General features: G+C 50.6%; 2 protein-coding genes across 2 annotated transcripts; one reads left to right on the top strand and one right to left on the bottom strand.

Moving 5' to 3' along the window:
- Positions 1-698: 698 nt before the first annotated feature.
- Positions 699-9983, top strand: GUCA1B (guanylate cyclase activator 1B; the record flags this gene model as incomplete). Its single annotated transcript, XM_082847717.1, has 4 exons — positions 699-905; positions 7492-7641; positions 9027-9147; positions 9856-9983. The coding sequence occupies 4 exons, from the start codon at positions 699-701 to the stop codon at positions 9981-9983; spliced, it is 606 nt and encodes a 201-aa protein (XP_082703843.1).
- A 3364-nt stretch (positions 9984-13347) lies between these two features.
- LOC309966838 (guanylyl cyclase-activating protein 1) lies at positions 13348-19363 on the bottom strand (the record flags this gene model as incomplete). Its single annotated transcript, XM_082847161.1, has 4 exons — positions 13348-13520; positions 13835-13928; positions 14290-14439; positions 19163-19363. 4 exons carry the CDS (start codon positions 19361-19363, stop codon positions 13348-13350), a joined length of 618 nt encoding a protein of 205 aa, XP_082703287.1.
- Positions 19364-25110: the final 5747 nt, after the last annotated feature.

Genomic DNA, 25110 nt, shown 5'->3' with positions numbered 1-25110 from the left:
ACTTTAAACTGGGAGATGGAGAACTTCCAAGACTCAAGGGTGTGATCTGTAAAGGAGCTTCAGATATCGTGCTGGGCACTGAGTTAGTCTGGGGACAGAGGTGCTCACCCAGAGCCCTTCGCATCATATATCCTGCTGCTTCTCATTAGGCCAAGTGAAGGGCAAGCCCCAGCTCACCAGTAATTCTGTTTTATGGGCTAGGAGTTGGCCTTACTTCCTCTCTGGACTTCAGAGTCTCCTGTATCTCCAAGATGGGCCTCCCTGGAGCAGCATGGTGCCCAACGGAAAGGGACAGGGAGCACGTGTGAGATGGGAGGGTCTCAGCCTGTCTTCCCAACTCCCACTCCATCTGCCTACCTCTCAGTGTCCTCCCCTTCTCCCTCTTCAGAATCTGCCCGGCAGCTTAGTTGAGTGGTTGATGAGACTAAAGGGAGGGGTGAGGCTGGGGGAGCTTAGCTGACTGGAGGTCAGACCTTCCAGGGGAATCTTCTAATGATCTTAGGGCGCTTAGCTGGCCTGGTCCCACCCCCTCGCTGCCAGCCCCCTGCACTGCCCATCCTGTTCTGTTGGCTAGGAGATGATGAAGAGCCTGGCTAAGAGGAGGAAAGGGAGGAAGAGGGCCCTCGCCTAAGGAATCCATTGGCAGAAGCCCGGGAGGAAGCATAGACTCTTGCTCCCTGACGTCCCCGGGAGCCAGGATGGGGCAGCAGTTCAGCGGGGAGGAGGCAGAGAAAAACGGCGTGCTGGACGTGGCGGAGCTGCAGGAGTGGTACAGGAAGTTCCTGGAGGAGTGCCCCAGCGGCACGCTCTTCCTGCACGAGTTTAAGCGCTTCTTCAAGGTCGCGGGCAACGAGGAGGCCTCCCAGTATGTAGAGGGCATGTTCCGAGCTTTCGACAAGAACGGGGTAAGGCGCCCTGAGGGGGAGGACCGATGGCTCAGGTCTCATCCCGGTGCTAAAGGAGCATCCTCCGTGGGAGCTCAGTTCCCCAGTCCTCCTGCTTTTCCTCTGCTCTTCGTTTGTCTCCATCCCCTCTCGCCTTTTCTGTCTCACTGTTCCCCCAAACTCTTCTCCCCATCATTCCTCTTTCCGTCTTCTCTTCCTCCCCTCCACCTCTCCGCTCTCATGTGACTGGCCTTCCTGAGAGCTGAGGGGAGACACTACAGAAAGGCGCACGGCCCAGCCCTCTCTGCGTGTATTTATGGACGGGGCTCCGTAGCCGGAGGACCTGGTTTTTCGCACCCACCAGAGCACCCCTCGCTGTAAAGATAAGGGGCTCCAGAGCTGCCCTAAATGGGCGGAGCTATCTTGGAACAGGTCGTGAGCGCCCCCTTGTTGGGGTCCTTCGAATTGAGACCGGTCAGGTCTTCCCACGCAGAAAGCTGGAGGAGGCTCCTTCCTGGACTTGGAAGTTGGACGGATTATTGCAAAAGCCCCTTTCTACTCTTCAAGCCATAAAAGATGTCATGAAATCATCCATCCACAGGGTTTCTTCCAGCCCTTGGATGGCACCAGGAGCTAAGAAGATAATATATTTTGTAAATGCGCACCTGGGAATTGAATTCAAACATTGAAATCCCTTCATTACTTAAGGCCATCCAGTCCAGCGCCTCCGCAGTACTTTAAACCATTAGGTTTGCCTCAGATACCTATTTCAGTCCCCCAAATTGAGGGGGAGGTGGGTTGGACCTAGATAATTAATCTGGAGAAAGCGGTGGGTATCCCACTTTGTAGGGGTGAGCTTCACTTTCTAGAGAGAGTCACTGGGAACGCTTCTTCGGGTCCCAAACTGACCCTGGTACCGGTCAGTGCACATCTCCTCATCGCCTGTAGGGGGCGGGGGGGCGGGATCAGCGTCATTCCCTGCAACAGAAACCTCCTTGGAGATGAACCCTATCTCGGGGCCCAGAGTGAGCTTCAGCCTTCTCAAAGCTCCTCTCCACAGGCGCCTCTGAGGCAGCAGCAGCCCTGGGAGGGAACAGGCAGAGGTTGTTATTCCAAATTCAGTGAATTGATTGACCAAGATCATATACTCAGGGGTCCTGAGTTCCAGGCAAGTGCTCCTGCCCAGAAGGCAGTTTGTTGGGTTTTTTTCAGAGAGAAAATGATTTTTCTAAGTGTTGAATGTCACAAGAAAAGTAAATAAATAGATTATATATAGCAAGAGTCACTATCATAGATTTATCCATCTTCCTCAAATTCATTTAAAATTCAGTATAATAACAATTCAAGATCTCAAAGGGATTATGAAGCCCCTGGGAATAATATGGCTGACCTCTTATACCTAATCTTCTCCTATAAATCAGCATATAATATTCATCAATTGTTTTTAAAACAACCTTTTAATTTTGGTATGATTTTAAATTTACAGAAAAATTATAATAGTGCAATTAATTCCCATGTACAATTTATCCAAATTCTCCAACTGTTTACATTTTGCCTCATTTGCTTTACCATTCTCTCCGTGTAATGTATTATGTATTTATGTATATATACATACACATAATATATACATATATGTGTATATTGTGCATATACATACATATTTTTTAGAGAAAATTATAGGCATCACAACCTTTTACCCAAGTATTCTAGTGTGTATTTTCTAAGACCAAGGGCATTCTCTTAACCTAATAAGTGATCAAATCAGGAAATTCAACAGTAATAAATTCTGTTATCTAATCGACAATCCATATTCAAGTTTGGTCAATTGTCCTGGTGACATCCATTATAACCTTTTTTTTTTTTTTCCGTTTGATCACACATTGCATTTACTTGTCCTGTCTCTTTCTTAGCCTTTAATTTGGAAACTTTAATCTCAGCTTTTCTTTATCTTATTTGACTCTGACATTTTCAAAGACTGCAGACCAGTGATTTGGGTTTGTCCCATGTTGCCTCGTGATGAGATTCAGGTTACACTTCTGGCAGAAATGCCCCAGAAGAGATGCTGTGTCCTCCTGAGTGCATCATGTCAGGGGGCACATGATGTTGGTTTGTCCCATTAGTGGAGTGGTTCACTTCGATCACTTGGATACATGGTGTTCTGCCAGGTTCCACCACTGTAAAGTGACTCTTTTTCCTTTGTAATTTATAAGCATCTTATAGGGAGATACTTTGAGACTAAGTAAATTTCCTGTTGCTCATCAAGTGCTTATCCCCTGGGTTTGGCCTCAGCTGATAATTTTGTAACTCCACTGTCCCTTCTCTATTTATTACTTGGCCTCCTGCTGTAAGGAAGAGCATTCCAGGCAGGTGTTTTCAGCTCCTCTGTCAGGGACTGAGCCTTCTTTCTTTTCTTTTCCCACTTTGTGTCTCCAAACCTCCACCCGACTCCACTTTCCACCTTGGCACAGTCTTTGTATCAGCAAGTCTTGTTTCTAGGCAGTTGGTCTGAGATTTCTGGGGCAAATAAAATCAAAAGAGCTCATAGATCTTGCTCACACGTCAAAATCTGAGGTGGTGGAAACAGGGTTTTGGTGGAGGCAAGGAGGTAGGAGTACCTACCTGGTCTCTGCTGGTGCTACGCCCCCTCCTGGTTGTGGTAGTAACACTCGTCTCTGGTGCTTGCCTGTGATGCACTGGATGGAAGAAAAGGGAGGATGAAGCTCAAATGTCCTTCGGGATCCTTATGTAAGGAGTGTTGGGGGTCAGGGTTGGTTCACCAGTGCAGCCCGTTCAGGGAGAAACGACACAGGTAATCCCACAGAGCAGATCACGTTCCTGTCACTTCTGCTCCAGCTCTTGAGTAGACAGGCATTTCCATCATCTTGGGCCCCTGTGAGTAATTGAAGCTGATGAGAGCTCGTGTGCAATTCATGAGATTAGCCCCAGCTGGAAGCTTTCCAGAGCTGGTCCGGGGGGGCAGGTGTTTTTTTAAAATTTTTTTCTATTTCTTTTATTTTTATTTTATTTATTTATTTTTGGCTGTGGTGGGTCTTCATTGTTGTGTGCGGGCTTTCTCTAGTTGCGGCGAGCAGGGGCTACTCTTTGTTGCGGTGTGCAGGCTTCCCATTGCGGCAGCTTCTCTTGTTGCGGAGCACAGGCTTTAGGCGCGTGGGCTTCAGTAGTTGTGGCACATGGGCTCAGTAGTTGTGGCTCGTGGGCTCTAGAGCACAGGCTCAGTAGTTTGGCGCACGGGATTGGTTGCTCCGTGGCATGTGGGATCTTCCCTGACCAGGGCTCGAACCCGTGCCCCTTGCCTTGGCAGGCGGATTCTAAACCACTGTGCCACCAGGGAAGTCCCTAGGGTGGGGGGGTTTGAAGTAAACTCGCAGGGGAGATCACTTGTCAGGAAGGGGCTGCTCTACAGTGGGCCTCAGGTAAGGCGAGGGGTCTTTGTGGAAACCGTATCATGGCGAGACAGGATGTTACGAGAACAGAAGGTTCTAGACAAAGAATGTGGGGGAATCTAGAGACCTGGAGAGTAGGGATTTGTCCGTGGTTTGTTGTTTGTTGTTCTCCCCTTGGTGCTAGACACAAGGTTCATTTTGTAGACAGTAATAGACCTTGCATGGAGTAAGACATTTCTCCCAACCTGATGAACTGGAGAAGGCATGTAGCTTGAAAGGCTCTGCCACTTGCTGGGTTGGAATTTCTTGGGCAACTTATTCAACCTCTGAGTCTCTGTTTCCTCATTCATAACATGGGGATGACAGACCTGAGGGAGATGATGTATGTAAAACAGATGATCCCTACCAGCCTTTTTTTTTTTTTTTTTTTTTTTTGCCGTACGCGGGCCTCTCACTATGGTGGCCTCTCCCGTTGCAGAGCACAGGCCCCGGACACGCAGGCTCAGCAGGCATGGCTTACGGGCCCTGCCGCTCCGCGGCATGTGGGATCCTCCCGGACCAGGGCACAAACCCGCGTCCCCTGCATCGGCAGGCGGACTCGCAACCACTGCGCCACCAGGGAAGCCCCCTACCAGCCGTTTTGCACACATTTTCCTACCCAATTCTTATTTTAAAAGAAACCTAACATCTATTTTTAGTAAGCTTAATAAATAATAATTACTAATGAAAATAGCCTTTTAAAGAACAACCAATTTTCACATTGTACACCTTAATCTTACACAGAGTTCCTTAAAAGGCTATTTTGCAATTATTACCTCAGTAGAGCTGGGGAAGAAAAACTGGACACAAGCCAAATAACCTTCAGTGAGCAAACAGAAAGCAAACTAGGGACCATTCATACAATGGTGCACCATGCGGTAATAAAAAGGAAGGAACTGTTGATGCATGCAGTGACTGAGATGAATCTCCAGGGCATTGTGCTGAGTGAAAAAAAGAGTTACACATTATATGATTCTATTTATATACCATTCTCAAAGTGAAAATATTATTGTGATGGAGAACAGATCAGTGGTTGTCAGGTGTTACGGTTGGGGGAAAGATGTGACCCTTAAGAGGTAACACAAGAGAGTTTCTTTGTGTTGAGAGTTATTCGTATCTACACGTGATAAAATTTTGTAGAACAAGTGGGGAGGGGCAATTCAGGGGTAGGGGATTAAGCGGAACAAACTATTACATATGAAATAAGCTACAAGGATATACTGTACAACACAGGGACTATAGCCAATACTGTATGCTCCAATAAATGGAGCATAATCTTTAAAAATTACGAATCACTGTATTGCACACCTGGAATTTATATAATATTGTACATCAACTATATTTCAATTAAAAAATTCATAGAGGGGCTTCCCTGGTGGCGCAGTGGTTAAGAATTCGCCTGCCAATGCAGGGGACACAGGTTCGAGCCCTGGTCCGGGAAGATCCTACATGCCATGGAGCAACGAAGCCTGTGCGCCACAACTACTGAGCCCGCGTGCTGCAACTATTGCAGCCACACGCTTATAGCCCGTGCTCTGCAACAAGAGAAGCCACCGCAGTAGCCCCTGCTCACCACAACTAGAGAAAGCCCACGCGCAGCAACGAAGACCCAACGCAGCCAAAAAAAAAAAAAAGACTACTGGTGTGGGGCGAGGAACACCCAGCAACCGCTAAGAATCTACCCTACAGAAATTACCAGAGACATAAGAAAAAATACATATGCACAAAGATGTTCATTGTGTCACATAAAATATCAAAACCATGTTCAGCAAGAGGGACTTCCCAGTATTCCTCTGAAAAAGAAGAAGAAAAGGTATGATTTAAAATAATTTTGAAGGCATGGGAAATTTTTAAATAAAAATCCAGGAACTAAAATTATAGCTACAGTCTAACCTCAATTAGGTAAATACATTGTGAGGAGTGTGGAGGACCGGAAGGAATTATATAAAGGATGTTGAATAAAACTCTTCAGGTAGGCTCATCTTATTTTCTTGGTTTTTCATTAGGCTTTTTCCGTTTCCCTCATTTGGGGCCTTGTTCTTCTGTTGCTCAAACCTTGCCCACCCAGGCACCCCTTGAACCGGGGCTGAGTGACCTGACCCAGTGGGACAGTGGGGCTCTGGGCCAGCAATGCCATTTCTGATTACAAAGTCATGGGAATGGGCTTCCCTGGTGGCGCAGTGGTTAAGAATCCGCCTGCCAATGCAGGGGACACAGGTTCGAGCCCTGGTGCGGGAAGATCCCACATGCCACGGAGCAACTAAGCCTGTGCACCACAACTACTAACCCTGTGCTCTAGAGCTCGCAAGCCACAACTACTGAACCCACGTGCCACAACTACTGAAGCCCGCATGCCTAAAGCCCATGCTCCGCAACAAGAGAAGCCACCACAATGAGAAGCCTGCGCACCTCAACGAAGAGCAGCCCCTGCTCGTCGCAACAAGAGAAAGCCCGCGCGCAGCAATGAAGACCCAACACAGCCAAAAATAAATAAATAAAATAAATAAAAATTTTTAAAAATTTATATTAAAAAAAACAAAGTCATGGGAATGACAGACACTCCTGGGAGAGATGACAATTCCAATTTTTGATTTGGAGGGCTGAGATCCTGACCCTGAAATACGTGAGGTCCTGCTTTCTAATTTCCTGTCAAAACTATGTTAGTCTGAAATTCAGACTTAATCATTTCTTCATTGATTCACAAATATTTATGAGACTCTGGGTGGAAGTGGCATTGTGCTAAGCATGGAGGAGGGATAAAAGCAATGTAAACCCCTCTCCTTTCTCCCGGAGCATAGACTGTAGCTAGAGAATGAGACACATGAAACACTTAAGGGTAGAATAGATGGTGGGTGCTGGGAGTGTCGGAAGAGGGAGAGGGAGATCATTGTGGCTGAAGTGGTGTGAGAAGGAAGGCTTCCTGGAGGAGGGGACCCTTGAGTTGAGCCTTGAAGGACAGATAGGAGTGGGTGAGCATGGAGACTGGGAGTAGATCCCAGGGCTGAGAATAGCACAAGCACAGATGCAGAGGCACACGGAATGCAAGGAGGAGGCAAAGCCCTGAGTTTACAGGGATGGTGGCCTAGATTAGGGCTCACACCTGTGCTCCACGGAGATAGGGCAGCGGGCGGGAGGGAGCCTCACAGCTCCCACTCCCAATGCAGGACGACACCATCGACTTCCTGGAGTATGTGGCAGCCCTGAACCTTGTGCTGAGGGGCACCCTGGAGCACAAGCTGAAGTGGACCTTCAAGATCTATGACAAGGACCGCAATGGCTTCCTTGACCGCCTGGAGCTGCTGGACATCGTGGAGGTCAGTGTCTACTCAGGGTTGGGGTGCAGGGCAGGCACCTGGGCATGTGGCCCCGCTGGGCTGTGAGTGCTGGCTGCTGAAGTGGGGGCCCCTGGGGCTGGGGCTGGGAAGGGGCATTGGAATCCTTCAGAGTGTGCTTTCCGACCACAGTGAAATTAAGCTAGAAATCAATTACAAAAAGAGAATGAGAAAATCCCCATGTGTTTGGAAATTAGGCAATCCACTTCCTAGTACTCTGTGAATCAAAACAATAATATCACACATACACACAAAGTACTGTGAACTGAATAATAATGCAAACATAACAAAACTTGTGGAATGCAGCTAAAGCTGGACTTGCAGAAACATCGGTGGCCTTAAAATGTATATACTAGAAAATAAGAGAGGTTGAAAATTCAATGATCCAAGAAGTCAGCTCAAGAAATTAGAAAAAAGAGTAAATTAAGGCCAAAGAAAGCAGAAGGAAAGAACTAATAAAAAGCAGAAATTAATGAAACAGAACACAAATGCATAAGGAAAGTCAACAAAAGCAAAAGTTGGTTCTTTGAAAAGACTAACAAAGCTGATTGACTACTAGCAAGAACAAGCAAGGGGTAAAAAAAAGTACTACAGCTCAGACTCTGTACGAAACCTGCATTAGCCTATTACTCCCCAGAACTGCACTCCGAGGAGGGGCTTGTTGGTCCATTTTACAGGTAAGGAAATCGGCCCGTGGAGGTTGTGTGGTTTGCCCAAGTTCATCCACCAGGAGGTGCTGGGCTGCCTGTAACCCCTGAGCCTCCCAGCACCGTTAGGGCGGCCTGCTTTGTGCCAGGCGCTGCACTTGGCAGGGGGGACCCAGAAGGCACACCTCTGTCCTCAGAGCCCCAACCAAGGACTAAGGATAACCCTCACATTTGTCTGTCTCTTCCCCGTTTCACTTCCAAACGTTGCCTCATTGCCAGAAACAGGGCAAGGGAGACACCTGTGCTTTTCTCTCTCCCGTCATCCTATTTCACACACATACACACACATCTATAAATACACTAAAATCTCTTTTCCTCTCTGAATCTCCATTTCTTCCTCTGTAGTGTGGAGTTTAGACCATCACTGTGCCGTCCACATCCCTCCTTAAAGGTTTTGGGTGTCAGCTCTGACACTCCCAGTGGAAATGCCAAAGGCGTGGGGCAGAGGCGGTGTGTGAAGCCGGGAACTCCTCGGTTGGAATTAGGCCAATGGGACCCTGAGGGAACAATGGGACCCACGGGTCACTTTTAATTTGGTCCCGTGGTCCTCCGACGCACAGACGGGGGCAGCGCTGGGGACAAGCTGCAAAGGGATGTGGGTCCTGGGGAGAGGGCAGGGTGTGCAGGGTCTTGTGGATACCGCCGGGTTCTCTCCCACAGTCCATCTACAAGCTGAAGAAAGCCTGCAGGGTGGAGATGGAGGCTGAGTGGCAAGGCAAGCTGCTCACACCTGAGGAGGTCGTGGACAGGATCTTCCTTCTGGTGGATGAGAACGGAGATGGTAATGGGCAGAGAGGATGGTGGGGCGGGTGGCGGGCACGGCACCCATCCTGGATCACCCCACTTTCTATCCATGTGACCTTAGGCGAGGCCCTTCACCTCCTGACAGTGAGATGGGTGTAGAGGGGAATACCTAAACTAACAAGGGTGTCACTAGCATGTGACGTTTGTAAGAGTGATTAAAACTCCTGTGGGAGTTGCTGATGGAGGCCAGGCAAGCGCAGTGGAAGAAGAGAAGCTTTGGAGTCGGGCGGACCAGGGAGCTACATTTACCCTCTCAGCCTGGTCTCAGTTTCCTCACCTGGAAAATGGGGCTAAGAACGGTTGAAAGGAAAAAATGGGGTCATGTACTTAAGAGCCAGCTACTTGGGCTCTCCTCGCCGTAGCTCAGAGCCCCAGCCCCAGGCTGCACAGGGAGGCAGCTGGCTGGGAACACACCCAGAAGAGCCCTCGAGAGCATTCTGAGGGTACTGCGGGCAGAAGTAAAACTTAAACTCACTTGCAAATAAAGTCCCTTAAAGAAACCCTTGAAGGTTCCAGGTGACTCCTGGAGAATCAGGGAATCGACAAGGCCCAAGCTTAGGCCCTGAGGCCGCAGGCTCATCTGTGGACAAGGTGTAGGCGCACCCAAGGAGAGAAGGCCTCACCTCTCACCCCCACCCCACTTCTTCCATTCCCCCTGTGACCGTCTCTCCTACCCCTTGTGCAGGCCAGCTGTCCCTGAATGAGTTCATTGAAGGTGCCCGTCGTGACAAGTGGGTGATGAAGATGCTGCAGATGGACGTGAATCCCGGTAGCTGGATCTCTCAGCAGAGGCGGAAAAGTGCCGTGTTCTGAGGGCTCCGGCGTCCTGGGAGCCGCTCCAAGACTCCAGGCTCACCAGGTTTCCAGAGCAGTGGGAGGGTCCCTGGCTCAGCCTGCTTATGCCCACTCTCATCCTGGCTTGGACTTCCCGGCATCCCCTGTGCAGGGGGTGGGGCGGAGTGGGGAGGGGAGGGGCCGTTGGTCTCAAGTGGCCAACAGGACCCGGTCCATTGGGAGAATTCACAGGGTGGTGAAGGGAACAGGCTTCCTCTCCCCCTTCAGCTGCTCCTGGGAAAGCTAGGCCTTGGCTAGGTGGTTGTGGGGTTTCCACAAACTCCTATGTGGTTCATAGCTGGAAGCAGGGAAAACTGAGGGGTAGGGGTTCCGTAGATGAAATTAGCAATGAGAATGCCCACACAGTGTGAAACTGACTAGCAGAAGGGTGGGGCTGGCAGGTGTTGTTGACTCTGAAGAAAAGGTAGAAGGGATGGATAATAATCGGGGAGAAGGGATGGATAATAATTACATCACCCCAGGATCCTGAGGAATGTTCATGGGAGGACTCTTGCCTCTTCCTCTCCAAGTTGTCCTTGCCAAGGGTGTCAGGAGGGAAACTTGCAACAAGTAAGGCCGTGGTCTTCCTGCCCTTGGAGGGGGTCAGCTGTGCTTAAAGGGGCTGTTTCAGCACTGCCCTGGTGCTGCTCCCCCAGCCCCTGCTGCCAACCCCTCCCAACCCTCCTCTCCCCCTCCCTACCCCTCATCCCTCACACTCACCTCTCCAACCCCTGCCCCCAGAATGGACCCTCCACAATTCCCCGTCACAGGCCCACAAGCCAAATGTGTCTCCTTAAAGGATGGAGAAAACTTTACTCTGTCTCTGGAGAGAACTGGGGCCTGCCAACCTGGGTTCTAGGCCAGGCTTTGCCTCCAACTGCTGTGTGACCCAAGACGGCCATTTCTTTTCCCTAACATTGGTGTCTCATCTGCACGGTGAGCAGGTTGGGCTAGACAAGCAGTTTTCAGATTATTATTTTTTTAGATGTGGAATTCTTTTGGCCGCACTGCACAGCTTGTAGGATCTTAGTTCCCTGACCGGGGATTGAACCCAGGCCCTTGGCACTGAGAGCGTGGAGTCCTAACAACTGGACCGTGAGGGAATTCTCTAGACGTGGAATTACTTTTGTTATACAAACTCTATGTGCAACCCCAGTACATAAACTAGATTAAAAGGCAGTCACTCTGGGGCTTCCCTGGTGGCGCAGTGGTTAAGAATCCGCCTGCCAATGAGGAGGACACGGGTTCGAGCCCTGGTCCGGGAAGATCCCACATGCCGTGGAGCAACTAAACCCGTGCACCACAACTACTGAGCCTGCGCTCTAGAGCTCACGAGCCACAACTACTGAGCCCACACGCCACAACTACTGAAGCCCGCGCGCCTAGAGCCTGTGCTCTGCAACAAGAGAAGCCACCGCAATGAGAAGCCAGCACACCGCAACGAAGAGTAGTCCCCGCTTGCCGTAACGAGAGAAAGCGTGCGCGCAGCAACGAGAGAAAACCCGCACGCAGCAACGAAGATCCAACGCAGCCGTAAATAAATAAATAAATAAATTTATTTATTTAAAAAAGAATCCGCCTGCCAATGCAGGGGATATGGGTTCAAGCCTTGGTCTGGCGAGATCCCACATGCCGCGGGGCAACTAAGCCCGTGCGCCACAACTACTGAGCAGCGAAGAGTAGCCTCCTCTCGCTACAACTAGAGAAAGCCCGCACGCAGCAACGAAGACCCAACGCAGCCAAAAATAAATAAATAAAAGGCAGTCACTCTGGTTGCATGGGGTGCCGAGGAACTCAGAAAAGGAACTCATGTGACTAGATATGTTTCTGTGTTGTATGAAGAATAAAACTAACTTGTAGAGCCTGTGATTTCATGGGCATTATATTCACATAAAGTTTCCTTTAGAAACAAATGTAAGGTAAAAAAAAATAGTTGATTAAAAAATAATAGTAATCCAGCTGGGACACAGATATGCCCCAAATCATGAAGATGGTATGTGAATGAGGTTGGGGATATGTCCCAGTTCTATCCAAATACCCTCCCAGCTTTGACCTCCAGGATTTCCCAAGAGGCAGCCACCAAGAGAAGCAGCAATGTCAACTCCCTTTTTTTCCAGGTTGCCCCAGGCATTGAGCTCCACCCTCCCTCCATGTCTGTGCTCAGGCTGGCAGCCCCCGGCTGACTTCCCAGTCTGAAGTGGTTCACGTGATGGACAGGACGGTGTGAGCGAAACACATCCTCTCCTCCCCGCCCAGGGGGCTCTCTGCAAGCTGGGGATTTACCCCTGTTTCCGCTTGTTTGCTCTTTCCCACCCCTGGGTTTTTTTTTACTCCCTGAACTTCGCCCACACCCCACTGAAGTGAAGACTCAAAGTTCAGAAGGAAAGAGCATCTTTGAAAAAATGGTCATAACTGCTCCAGCCTATGTCTCTCCCCAGGTTCTTGGACAGGTGTTCCTAAAGTTGGGGTGTGCAAAGAATGGGGATAGAGCCCACCTATAACAGACTGTTCCACTTCCCAACTGGCTGTCAGGTGTCACTGCAGCAAGAGGGATTTAGGCTAGATCAGGGATGGTCAGGACACTTGCCATAAACAATTGAGTCATAATCCTGTGGGGAACCATGTGGCCCCATGTGCCACCGAGGGGCCAGCAGGGGAAGAACGAGGGTGTTGTGCAGTCACTTCTGAATAAATATGGATTTCCTCTGGATAAAGGAGCACTGTCTATAGTATCATATTTTATTATAATGATGCTTGGCCTGTGAGTTCTTTGAAGATGAGAACTGTCATCTTCTTTGCACATCTAACATCTAGCATTAATACAAAGTAGGTGTTCGATAAATGCTTGTTGAAGGGAGGAACGAATCAACACAGACCACACAAGTACACTCTGGGATGCTGGGGGCAGGATGGGTGTGTGATACAGCACCCAGATGGAGGCTGCAGCCACCAGATCTGTGTGATCCCATTAGCGTCCCGGGAAAGCCCACCTCTGCATCAAAGCTTCTCTGTCCAGAAGAGCGTGGAACTGGAGAAGCTCAGTGGAAGAGCTGGTAAAAGCTGGGGGAGGGGCCAGAAGGGGCTGGGGAGGAGCCTGAGGAAGGTCGAAGGCTTCCCCCAGCAGGGAGCGGTCACCACCAGCTGAGTCGCACAGAGAGTTCAGGAACCCTCCTTCCCCGTCCCCTGCTCTGAATCCCCACCCCTGCCCCTCTGCTGCCACCATGTGCCCCAAGCAGGTGAGCTGAGCCTCTGAGTTCAGAAGACTCCATCTAGTATTAAAACAACGAGACACCAGGCACCACCACACACCCGTCCCCCATACAGAAACAGCAGGGCGGTGGGCTCAGCCGGCTGCTTCCGCTGCCTCACTTTCCCTGCCACCAGCTCCCTCCTCATCCTGCTCTCCATTCTGGAGCCTGCGCACAATGCGGGTAAGGTCCAGGCTTCGGGTTAGCGTGTCCAAGAGCATCTTGTCCTTCTGGACGCCCTCCATGAACTCCTCCAGGGAGAGTTCCCCTGGGATAGAGAGAAAGGGCATCATGGGCAGGAGGTGTTCACATCTGCTGTCTGGGGCCCAGAGCTGCAGTCTTGTAAGGGGGACAGAACCAAGGCTGGAGGAAGTGGCTGTGATTGGGGCTGGCCAAGGAGCCAGAGACCAGTCTGGTGCAGGCATCCCCAAAAGCCAGCTCTGTGGTCGGGGCGGAGGCAGGCAGAGGAAGTGGCCAGCAGCGGCCCTTTTGTGCCTCCGTCTCCCCTTCTGCCCTCTCCCCTGGGGACCCTGGGGACACCCCCAGTGACCCCTCCCCTGGGGACCCCCAGCGCGGCCTCACCATCCCCATTGACGTCAATCTTGGAGAACACTGTATCGGTGAACTCCTCTGCGGTCATGGTCGAGTCGCTGCAGGGGTTAATGGTTCGGATGGCCTGGGAGGGAAGAAGTGAGATGACCCGTCCTAATTAGTCTCAGCGGTAGGAGAGGGGCAGAGCGAGCACATCAGGCTCCCAACAGCGTGTGTGTGTAAGGTGAGTACAGATCAAGGTGCCTGAGGCCTCAGGCAGAGCTGGGACTGTGCTTCGACATATCTTGGTACAGATTAGGAAACTGAAGCCCAGCGAGCAGAGGAAACCTGGCCCGGGTCACGCAGCTGGTGAAGGCCGAGCCGCCCAGGGGAAGTCAGTCCCAATCCTATCCCCTTCCTAGCACGCTGTTCCGCCATCTTAAGACCCAGCCCCAGGCTCTCAGCTCTGGCTCCGCCCCTGCCCGGCCCTCTGCACCTGGAGTTACCCGGATGATGGTGAGAAGCTCGTCGCGGTCGATGCATCCGTTGCCGTCCACGTCGTAGAGCTTGAAGTACCAGCGCAGCTTCTGTTCCACCTTCCCCTTGAGGACAAGACTCAGCGCCGCCACGTACTCCATGAAGTCGATGTAGCCGTCCTGTGTGAGGGGCACGGCCGCCTGAGCCCCCTCTGCCTGGGCCCCGCCCTCGGAGCCCCCGGGGCCCCAGGATACGCTGAGCCCAGGCCCGGACCCGCGCCCCGCCGCCTTGGCGCCCACCGGCTTACGCCCTCCTGGACGCCCGTTATAGCTCACCCTACGTGCCGCAGGATGGTTTATCAAATTTGATAAACCAGTCGCCCCTAGAGTATGAATGGCTTATGCTATCCCTTCACAGGTATTTTGGTTCCAGACGTCACTGGCTGCTTCCCTGTGATCCTCAAATTTCAGCCTTCCAGTTTGGGGGGTGGGGTGTAAGAGTGTGTAGGTGGGAGGAGAGACAAGGACTCCCCAGGGATGGGGGCGTGGTTTGGATGAGCTCTAACTAACCGAGATAAGGGGTACAGGTAGATGGGGAGGCACCGAGCGCCTTTCTCATTCTTCCCTTTATTCTTTGAAACTTACCGAGCACCTACTACGTGCTGTGATAGGCTGAGGATTCAGAACTCCGTAAGATAGAACCCTGTCCTGATGGGAGCGCAATGTTGAGGACGCAGGTTTGAATCCTGGCCTCACCCTCTCAAATATGTGGGATCTGGGACAAAGGATTCAATATGTCTCTGGCCCTCGATTTCCTCATCTGTAATAGTTATAACAGCTGCCACCTGCATGGGATTGTTGTGGGCTTAAATGAGTGCATGAGTGTAAGGCACTCAACACTGCCTGGCACATAGTAATCACTCAGTAAATGTTAGCTATTGTTATTACCACTATACTATTACTGTTATTATTATTACTATTATTGTTATCAAGAGATCATTGTGCCATCGTGATGTATATTCAGTGACACCACATCTGGACAGGACATTATGGACTCACAGAATAGGGGAGCACCCAGGCAAGGGCAGCAGGGAGGCTTCCTGGGGGAGGCGCTGCCCTCATTGAGTCTTGGAGGGATTGGCCAAGGGGGAAGGTGGTGTAAGACAGTCCTGCGGGATATTTCCCCAGGACCCTCCAAATGTTCAGCAGCTGACCCTCTGCCTGGCCCTGCCAGCCCTACCAATACAGTCAGAGAAGCAGGGAGCACAGGCCTGCTTCTGCCCACCTCCCCCAAGCCAAGTGAAGCTGGGAGAGGGAAGCCTTGTCATGCAGAGAGGCTGAGTACTGTAAGGAAAGGAGCACTGGACTCAGAGCACATGACTTGGAGTCCAGTCCCTGTTCCTCCACTCACAACCATGACTCTGGAACCAGGAAGTTACTGAGAGGCAGATTTGGAATCGGTATCAAGAACTCTTAGGCAGGGTTGCCCGTGGTGGAATGAGCCTCGTGCAGTAATGACCTCCCTGTCACTGAAAGTGTGCAAGCAGAGGCTGGGGTAACGTTATTAGGGATGTGGCAGAGGTTGGGTATGAAGGCCTCTGAGATCTCACGATTGTGTGCTGCCCTTTGGCCTTAGGTGAGACCTTAACCACCTGAGCCCCGTGGTAGGCATCACACTCATAGTGAACATTTGCATAGTGCTTCCCCGTGTTTAAGGGCTTTCCCTTATGCCTTAGGTCAATCAGTCCTTGCCCAACCCTCCTTTCAGGATCGTTGTCAGGATGGAGCCAGGCGCCCCTGCAGCTACGCTCAGAGAAGCAAGAAGACTGCTATCGAAGTTTCCTCTGGGCAAGGGGACACAGGGTGAGGGTACTTTTGCTTTTCATTTTTTATCTTTCTATATTGTTGGAAACTTTTACAATGAGCTGTAAGTTTTTGGTAATTAAAATAGTTTTTAATTTTGGAATTTTTTGTAATTTTTAAAAAAATGGCTAAAAAGGGGCAATGGAAAGGTATGTGCACTGGTGCCAGAAAGACCTAAACCATGTCTTAGGAGAGGTGTGACCTTGGACAAGTCCCGTAGCCTCTGCAAGTCTCATTTCCTCAGCTCTGAGATGGGAATGACAGTATGCGCTTTTCAAGATTGTGGTCTGGGTTAGAGTCAGTCAGTAATAAGACTACAGCGATACTTTTTTTTCATGCTTCATATGATGTTTTACTCACTTTACTCATTTAATCTCGCAACCACCCCTGGGTATTTTTGTCCGCATTTTCAGATGAAAAGCTAAAGTTGAAAGAGGTTAGGCCACACACTAGTGAATGACAAAGCCTTTCCTAGAAACTGAAGTCTCCTAAATGCCACCCAGCGCTCAGATGCAGGTATGGAAGATTTACATTGATTTGTCTGCACCTGTGTGATTGCCGGGTACAGCCAAGCCCAGGCAAAACTTTGAAGTCAACGAAGCATATGGCGGTTACCCAGGTCACACTCCCCACTCACAGCTATACCCCCAAACCCTGCGCACCCAGTGCAGTACCCTAGGATACAGCTCTCTTCTAATTCAGGGGCTGGCAAACTTTTTCTATAAAGGGCCAAATAGCACATATTTCAGTTTCGACAATCAGTAAAATAATGGGTGTGGTGTGTTATAATAAAAATTCATTTACAAAAATAGACCCATGGGCTATTGTTTGCACTGCCCTGTTTAACTTCTCTCTGTATCAAAACTTCCCAGTGCTGTGTCCCGTCTCGTAACTAACCTGCCCTACTGCTTTATGCTGGCGACAGTGGTTGGAAGCAATGTTGCCTGAAGTGTGATTTATCCCATTGGTGTGTACAAGGCACTTTAGATGTTACAAAGATGCTCTTCAGTTTAACAATTAGAAGGTATGTATTTAAATTAGTGTATGTTATATAATATATAACTATTTCATAAAATTCATAATTTCTCATATAGTCATTCACTCAAATAAAAGTATTGATTGAGCACCTACTGTGTTCCAGGCACTGTTCTAGGTGCAAAGGCTATAGCAATGAACAGGAAAGACAGAAATCCCTGCCTTCATGGAGCTCACATTCCAGCAGGAAAAATTGACAATAAACATAGCAACTAAATGTTATTCAGTGTCATGTATTAGAAGATGAGACATGCTCTGGGGGAAAAGTGGAGGAGTAGGAAATGCTACGGCGGGGGCTAGTCCTAGTTAAATGGGGTTGAAATCAGGAGATCAGGGCAGGTGTCAGTGGGAAGGAGACATTTGAACAAGTCTTGCAGCAGGGGAAGGTGTGAGCCAAGCAGAATTCTGGAGGAAGAGAGTCCAGGCAGCACCCAGGCCCGAAGGTGGGGATGTGTGTGGAATTGAGGAGGTCAGGTTAGGGACAGTATAGGTGGTGCTTACATGTGACAAGAGATGGCATATGAATGACTCCGGTTAGGCAAGTACAGGGTTGATGGGTTGCCCCTCCCTGGTATCATACATGTAATCTTAGGGGGTCCTTCTGAAGGTTTCCTTAACAGGCAAGAAGCTGAGCTATTTCAGTGCATTTGGGTACAGGGTGTTTAGGCTCAACCGTGGACTCTGCCCCCTCCTTTTCGGGGAAGATCACTTCTTCTGGAGCATCTTGGGGGACCAGCCTGATGATGCCATCCCTCTGGGTCTCCATACCTTGGGCTCCAGTACTCTGACCCTGCATCCCTTTCAGGAAAGCCCTTGGGCACCATGGTGCTGCCCTTGAGGCTGGGACTCAAAGCCCATAATCTGCTTTGGCCCCTTGATCCTAAACATTAGTGAGTTTTAAATAGCCTCTGAACCCCGGCTTTCCCTAGGAGCCCCGCCTACAATGATGTTGGGCCCCTATGGGCAGTGAGTGGAGCCGGGAAAGCTCTGGGCGACCTCTCCCTGGTGTGCAGTTGGACATATGGCAGCATCACGTCCTCACCTTCAAGGGAACACCAGCCGGGGTGGGGACCAGCAGGGGTGGGGAGATGGGTGTGTAGATTTACGTTCTTCTACCACTGCATCTTGACTGAATTGCTCCAGATAAATAGAGGATTTGCTATGAAACACCAAGGAACACCTCAACTAATGCTCCCGACCTCCATGACAGATACAGATGAATAAGCTGAGGCGGAGAGGGGGGGAGATGGGCTCCAGGCCACCCAGCTGATGAAAACTGGGGGCCCAAACTCACAGTGCCCCTCTGTCTCATCAGGAAGTCCTTACCCAATGCACCCAGGTGATTCCTTGGGGAGACATATAATTTGACAGCTGCGCAGACCTTTAATCCCTCTTAGGATGAACTGAGGTCACCAGGTGTTTGGGAGTTGGAGTAGCCTGGGTTCCCCAGTGACCAGGCAACCCTGACTGTCCCCAGTTCTAGTGTCCACAGGCCATCATGGGATGGGTGACCCAAGTGACATGGGCCTGCCCATCCCAGACCAGCCGGGCTGAAGCTCATCACCCTGCTCTCTGCCCTCCACCCTTCCTCCTCCTGCATCCCGTGAGCATCTAATGGCCTGTGCAGAAGCACCACGTCCAGTGCCAAGCACTTAGTAGGTGCTCAATGACTGTCTTGTAAGTGTTCATATTTGTTCTGGAATAAACTGTGCATGTGGAAGAGGCAGAGGAAGCCAATAGGTTTGGCCTCTGGGCGCACTGATCGGGGGCCTCTGTCTTCCCCTGGAGAGTGAGGCAGGGACGATGGCTGATTCCTTTCTGAACCCCCAGTGCCTGACGCACAGTAGGCGCTCAATGAACGTTAGAAAACTGGAATCCCTGATGGCGACACTCGACCTCCCAGATAAATGAAGCCACTCCTCCAGCCATTCTCACGCCTTCTTCTCCCCACCCCCATGCTGGCCGGGGGCGCCCCCCAGCACTCCCCACCCAGACCCCTGCTCACTTTGTTGAAGTCAAAGGTCTCAAACATCTGCTCCACGTACTGGCTGGCCCACGGGCTCAGGTTCTTGAGGCCGAAGAACTGGCGGAACTCGTAGAAGGTGAGCTGGCCGGAGGGGCACTCGGTCATGAACTTCTTGTACCACTGGTGGCACTCGGTGCTGCTCAGCTCCTCCACCGACTTACCGTCTATAATGTTCCCCATCGCTCAGGCCCACGGGAGGCTGATGCCCCAGACGGACTGCTTCTTTTTTCCCTGCTGCTCCTCGCACCCGGGCCTCGCACCTGGGCTTCCTAACACTGGGCCCTCCTCTCCCACAGGCCTGAGTCCCGCAGATCTGAGCGAGGGAGGGCCTGGTGAATCAAAAAGTGCAGGGAAATGATAGGAGGAAACGAGCAGAAGGGAGAAGGTAATGGGGGCTGTGCAAACCTACACCCAAATCCAGGGGCTGCTGGAGAACTCGCGTTAAAAGTCCCCACTAAATCCTGGCAGCCAATGGAGACCTACTCCCTGGGAAGAGGAGTGAAAATAGAACAAAGCTTAGAGGAGCAGAGGCCCAGGATTACAGCCCTGAGCTGGAGGTGAGAGGATTTTCTTACCCAGTATGCAATCTCCTTATCCCTTCTTACCAGGACAGAGTGGGTGGCCAGCCAGCAGCTGTTCTGATCCTGTCACTTCCTCTGCCTTCTCCTCCTATTTTGAACGGGTCCTCAATGTTTCTGGTTCCTGCCCTCAGACACGGCATTGAGGTACCTATGAGAAAGAGCTGGGTTTTCTTCCAGAGCTGGGCCAAATTCGGGCCCTTGGTAGGGCTGCTGTGTATAGTTACCCAGGCTGTGCACTGCTTGGCTGTCACAACCGAGGGGTTCAGGTCACACCACGGATGGCTAACATATGAGAGTGTCTGGGTGATGCAGAGTTTGTGGGCTTCCAAGATGAGTCCTAAGTAGCCAAAGGGAACCCCTTCCTACATAAAACTGCACAAATATCCATAGACACACACACACACACACACACACACACACAGATCCTGTTCTGACCACACTCTCATATTCCTGGAGGTTGCATCTTTCCCATCCTGGGACGCTTGAATTCAGCCCTCCATCTGACCCTAAACCTGATACCATCAGCACCCAGGGGCATGGGGATAGGGGACATTGAGCGTGTGCCTAACGGCCTGGGTGTGTGTGTGTGTGTGTGTGTGTGTGTGTGTGTGTGTGTGTGTGTGTGTGTGTGAGAGAGAGTGCAGGCACACAGTTGCACGGGTGTGCTCCTACCTGCTGGTCCTAGAAAGCTCCCAGGCCAAGCCTAGGGGTCCATCTATGCAGCAATATCTTTCTCTGACCCCTAGTGGGATGCTCTCCAGCCATAGAATTTAAAGCTTGTTCTTTTCTGGAGCCAACATTTAAGTGCACTTAAGCTGAATGCTACTGGGAAAGCTCAGAGCCAGCACTCGCTCTGTCCTGACCCTTCCCTGTTTCCCTCCCTCCTCTGCTATGTGGACCACCCCATCTTTATTTAAATAAAAAGCAAATTAGAACCCTCAGAGGCAGTTTGGGGATGGAGGCAACAGGAAGATGGTGGTTTTTATGCAATTTTGTGAGAAGAGTGTCAGGCTCTTGATCTTAGGAGCATTTCCTGAGAACTGGACAGAAGGAGGACCAGGGCCTGGAGAAGTTCAGCTCAGAGAGATGGCCCAGCTCTGTAGAGGAAGGGCAGTCACAGCCTTCCAGCCATTAGGGCTCAGTCCTCTGTATCCATAGTTGTGACCACTGACTGGGCAGAGGGAGGAGCCCGGAGTGATGGGGTCAGTGTGCCTAGATACTCCTCAGCCCCAGAAGCTCTTCCTCAAGTGGACACCCCCTTCCAACAGCTCAGGGCACAGAGGAACCACTGGAAGCAGAACCCTGGACACCTGGAGAGGGATCTCCCTCTTTGACCGAGGTGCTCCAGATGGAATGAGACAAAGTTCCCTGAGAACTAGAGGAGCCTGGGAGGGCTGCTTCTCTGGCCCTGTCTTATGTGGCATCTGCCAGGTATAACTGGAGGTGCGGGTGGGGGCTATGTGCTCTGGGCAAGGTCTGCCTTCTCAGACCTGGTCTTCCCCCAGGAGCAGTTCTCTTCCTTTCCATCATAGAAACCACTAGGTGGCCTCCTTTCCAGTTTTATAACTCTTTTTGCCCATTATCCTGAGAAAGTTCATCTAAAGGGCCCAGAGCTAAGAATGCTCCTTACAAGACCAGAGAGAGAGAGAGAAAGACTGAGACAAGAGTGATATTAATACTGTTGTCCCTGTCACTTGTTGTGTACATGATACCTATGATGAGAAGGAAACCACCAAAACGTTAACAGGCTCATCTCTGAGTCATGGGATCACCAGTGATTTTTTATTTTTTAATTTTTTTTAAGATTTCTTTTTATTTATTTATTTGTTTATTTAGGCTGCTCTGGGTCTTAGTTGCAGCACACAGAATTTTCATTGCAGCATGTGGACTCTTAGTTGCAGCAGCACGCATGTGGGATCTAGTTCCCCTGACAAGGGATTGAACCTGGGCCCCCTGCATTGGGAGCGTGGAGTCTTACCCACTGGACCACCAGGGAAGTCTCACCAGTGATTTTTTTTTTTAAATTAATTATTTATTTATTGGCTGTGTTGATTCTTCCTTGCTGCCTGTGGGCTTTTCTCTAGTTGCAGCGAGCAGGGGCTACTCTTCGTTGCGGTTCACGGGCTTCTCACTGCGGTGGCCTCTCCCGTTGCAGAGCACGGACTCTAGGCGCATAGGCCTCAGTAGTTGCGGCACATGGGCTCAGTAGTTGTGGCTCACGGGCTTTGTTGCTCCGTGGCATGTGGGATCTTCCCGGACCAGGGCTCGAACCCGTGTCCCCTGCATTGGCAGGCGGATTCTTAACCACTGCGCCACCAAGGAAGCCCTCACCAGTGATTTTTTAATCTTTGCTTTTAAAAAAAAATCTGTATTTTAAAAAATTATTTATTATGAACATATGTTGCTCACATAACCAGAGGATAGTTATTTTTGAAAAAAGAATCAAATGGGACTGTTTTACTTCTCTTCTACCTAAAGTGATCAATTTTTGGTGCATTGCGGGGGGAGGGGAGGGCTTAGATCTGCCTACTTTGATCAAGTTTTCCAGAACATGTTTTTTTTTGGGGGGGGCGGTTGGCTTGGGGGCGGGAGGGCTCCTCCACTGAACTTGCTTGGGGCCCAGGCTGGAATCTGTGTCATTGAAGAGTCCTCTCAGGCCCAGGGTTTGAAACGAAGAGGTCAAGGAGGAGATGGCAGCTCATCTTTCCATCTCTCCCTATTTACATCCTCCTCATTCTTTATGTGTGAGCACAAAAGCCAGCTCCTCTGTGAAGCCTTCTGAATCTCTGCAGAATTCGTCTTTCCTGCCTCAGCACACTAATGTCTTGCTTACGTGTTACATTAGTTTTCTGTGTCACATAACAAACTACCACAAAATCAGCAGCTTCAAAATATGTACATTTATTACCTCATAGTTCCTGAGGACCAGGAGTCCAAGCCTGGCTCAATGGGGTCCTCTGTCCAGGATCTCACAAGGCTGGAATCAAGGTGTTGTCTGGGCTATGTTTTCATCGGAAGGCTTGACTGGGGAAGAATCCACTCCCACCTCATTCAGGTCATTGGTGGAATTCATTCCCTGTAGCTCTAGGACTGAGGGCCCTGGCTTCCTGCTAGATATTGTCTGGAGGGCACTCTCGGGTCCTAGAGGCTGCCTAAAGTTTCTAGAAGCTGCCCACATTTCCTTGTTACATGGGCTCCTCAACACAGATGCTTATTTTGTCAAGCCAGCGAGGGGAATCTCCCTCTAATCTGCTAAAATGGAATTTTATATGATGGAACCTAATCAAGGGAGTGACACCCATCAGCTTTGCCATATTCTGTAGAGTAGAAGCAAGTCACAGAGGGAGGGGATTGTACAAAGGCAGGACCAACAGGAGGTGGAGATCATTGGACATCACCTTAGAGTCTATGACAGTCACACTTCTACGATAACATAGACACAACACTCATTTCTTTCTGGAATTATAAGCAGCTGTTTATTGCCAACCTGCCCTCAAGAATCCAGCAAGTTCCCCGGGTAGAGACTACTGTCTTACTCATTTCTCAAAACCTCCCAGCACCTAGTACCACGGATTCCACATGGTTGTGTGCTGGTTATTCGGTTTGCCCCTCCCCACTCCTTCTCCACTTTTCTGGGTCTGCGCTGAGCGCCAGGAGGCTGACTCCCGTGGACTGGATCACCTGGGCTCCCCAGCCCTCTGGCTTCAGTCTGGATTCGCCCATTGAGAAGTACTGGAAGGAGACTGGAGGATGGAAAGAGACAGAAGCTGGTGTCTGTTCTCCTCCCTCCCTGCTGGGTCACAGTTTGGGCCCCAATTGTCTTCTTTGACCTTCAGCTACAGCTCCTGCCAGAAGGTCTCCAAGCTCCTGTGACAAAAACCCCTCCCTCTACCCCTCAGGCTTAGGGGTAAGAAGGGCCTCCCTCTGTGCCACCCCCTGGGCATACCCCCAGTCCCTTAACTGTGCCCGCTTCTCTGCAAATAGTCCCCTCATTAAACTCTCCCCAGTTACCTTTTTGAGATAACATTTGACTGACAGGGGCTTGAGCTCAATAAAACATGACTGAATGAATGAATTATGCATGATTAAAGAAAGGATTACAGAGAGCTAACGTAGGATGGAGCTATTAGGTGTAAGACACCATGCTAAGCTCGATGAATAAGCTCATGGCAGCCCTGTGGGGTGGGTGTTGTTATTTCCACGGGAGACGAGAGAAATTAGAGGCAGAAAAATCCCATTCTGAGGTTCACAAACATTTTAAGTGGTGGCACCAAAGTTTTTCCTCCTCCTCATCTTGCTTTTAGCCTAAGTTTTTAAATCTCTGGGGAAAGCATGACTGGAGCTAGAGGCCCCTGTAAGCCCCTCAGGCCAGCACCTTCCCCTGTGGCCCCTCTGCTTGAGCAATCCCAGAGCAGTCCCATCAACAGGGAGCTCACTCCCGTCGGGTGTGGGGCGCCATTCCGGACTCCAGCCCAGGATGGGAATGGAATCCCTCGGCTCCCCAGCCCCAGAGCTCGGTGGCTTTAGCAGTCCTGCTCTCCATCCTTCCCCCAAAGACACGCAGGATTGGGATCCACAGCGAGGCATCCAGGAAGAGGTGAATACACAAGAGGGACACAGGGGGGCGGAGCGGACAGCTCATGCGGTGGCCCCGTGAGAGAGGTCTGTGGCCTCCCCTGGCTGCTCTGTCCGCAGGACTCCTTCCCGGGACAGATGCCATGCCAGAGTCAGAGGATCCACCGGGCTGAATGATGCCATGGAGAGGAGGCAGGTGGGGCAGGGGCAGAGGCAGAAGCCGTGCCCAGAAGGGATGGGAGGGGTGGTAAACCCCTCCAAGGCTGCCCGTCTGCCCACTAGCCACCTCCACAGAAACACAACAGAGCCCTGAGCACAGGTTCTTGGTCCCCTGGGACTATTCCGCCCAGACCGACCTGGGACCTGGGCCAGCTTCTCTGAAGGTTCCCAGGAAGCGTCCATGGAGGCTGCTCTACCAAGGTGAACCTCAAGGCGGCGACCTTCTCCAGGAGAGAGGAGGAGGCGTCAGCTGGGGGAGTGAAGATGCTGGCCCCGCCCCCGCCCAGCGAGGCTGTCGGGTCTGGGAGGGCAGAGGTGATTCTTGTTCATCTTTGTAGCCCAAGGACCCAGCCCGCACTAGGTGTTCACCCAGTGTCTGTTGGATGATTGATAGGAGGTATAACTTTTGGTTGTATGTAGACTGAAAACTTGCATGTTATCTCTGCCTCTTTTCAAAAGCGCCCTGAAATGACAATACATTTCTAAAAGCTATCAAAAGAAATCCACAGAGACCAAGAAAAAGAAGACAGTAGATGAGAGGTTCTAATAAAA

The sequence above is a fragment of the Leucopleurus acutus genome, assembly GCF_964270905.1.
Source record: "Leucopleurus acutus genome assembly, chromosome: 10".
Classification (NCBI taxonomy): domain Eukaryota; kingdom Metazoa; phylum Chordata; class Mammalia; order Artiodactyla; family Delphinidae; genus Leucopleurus; species Leucopleurus acutus.
This window is presented reverse-complemented; position numbering and strand designations above follow the sequence as displayed.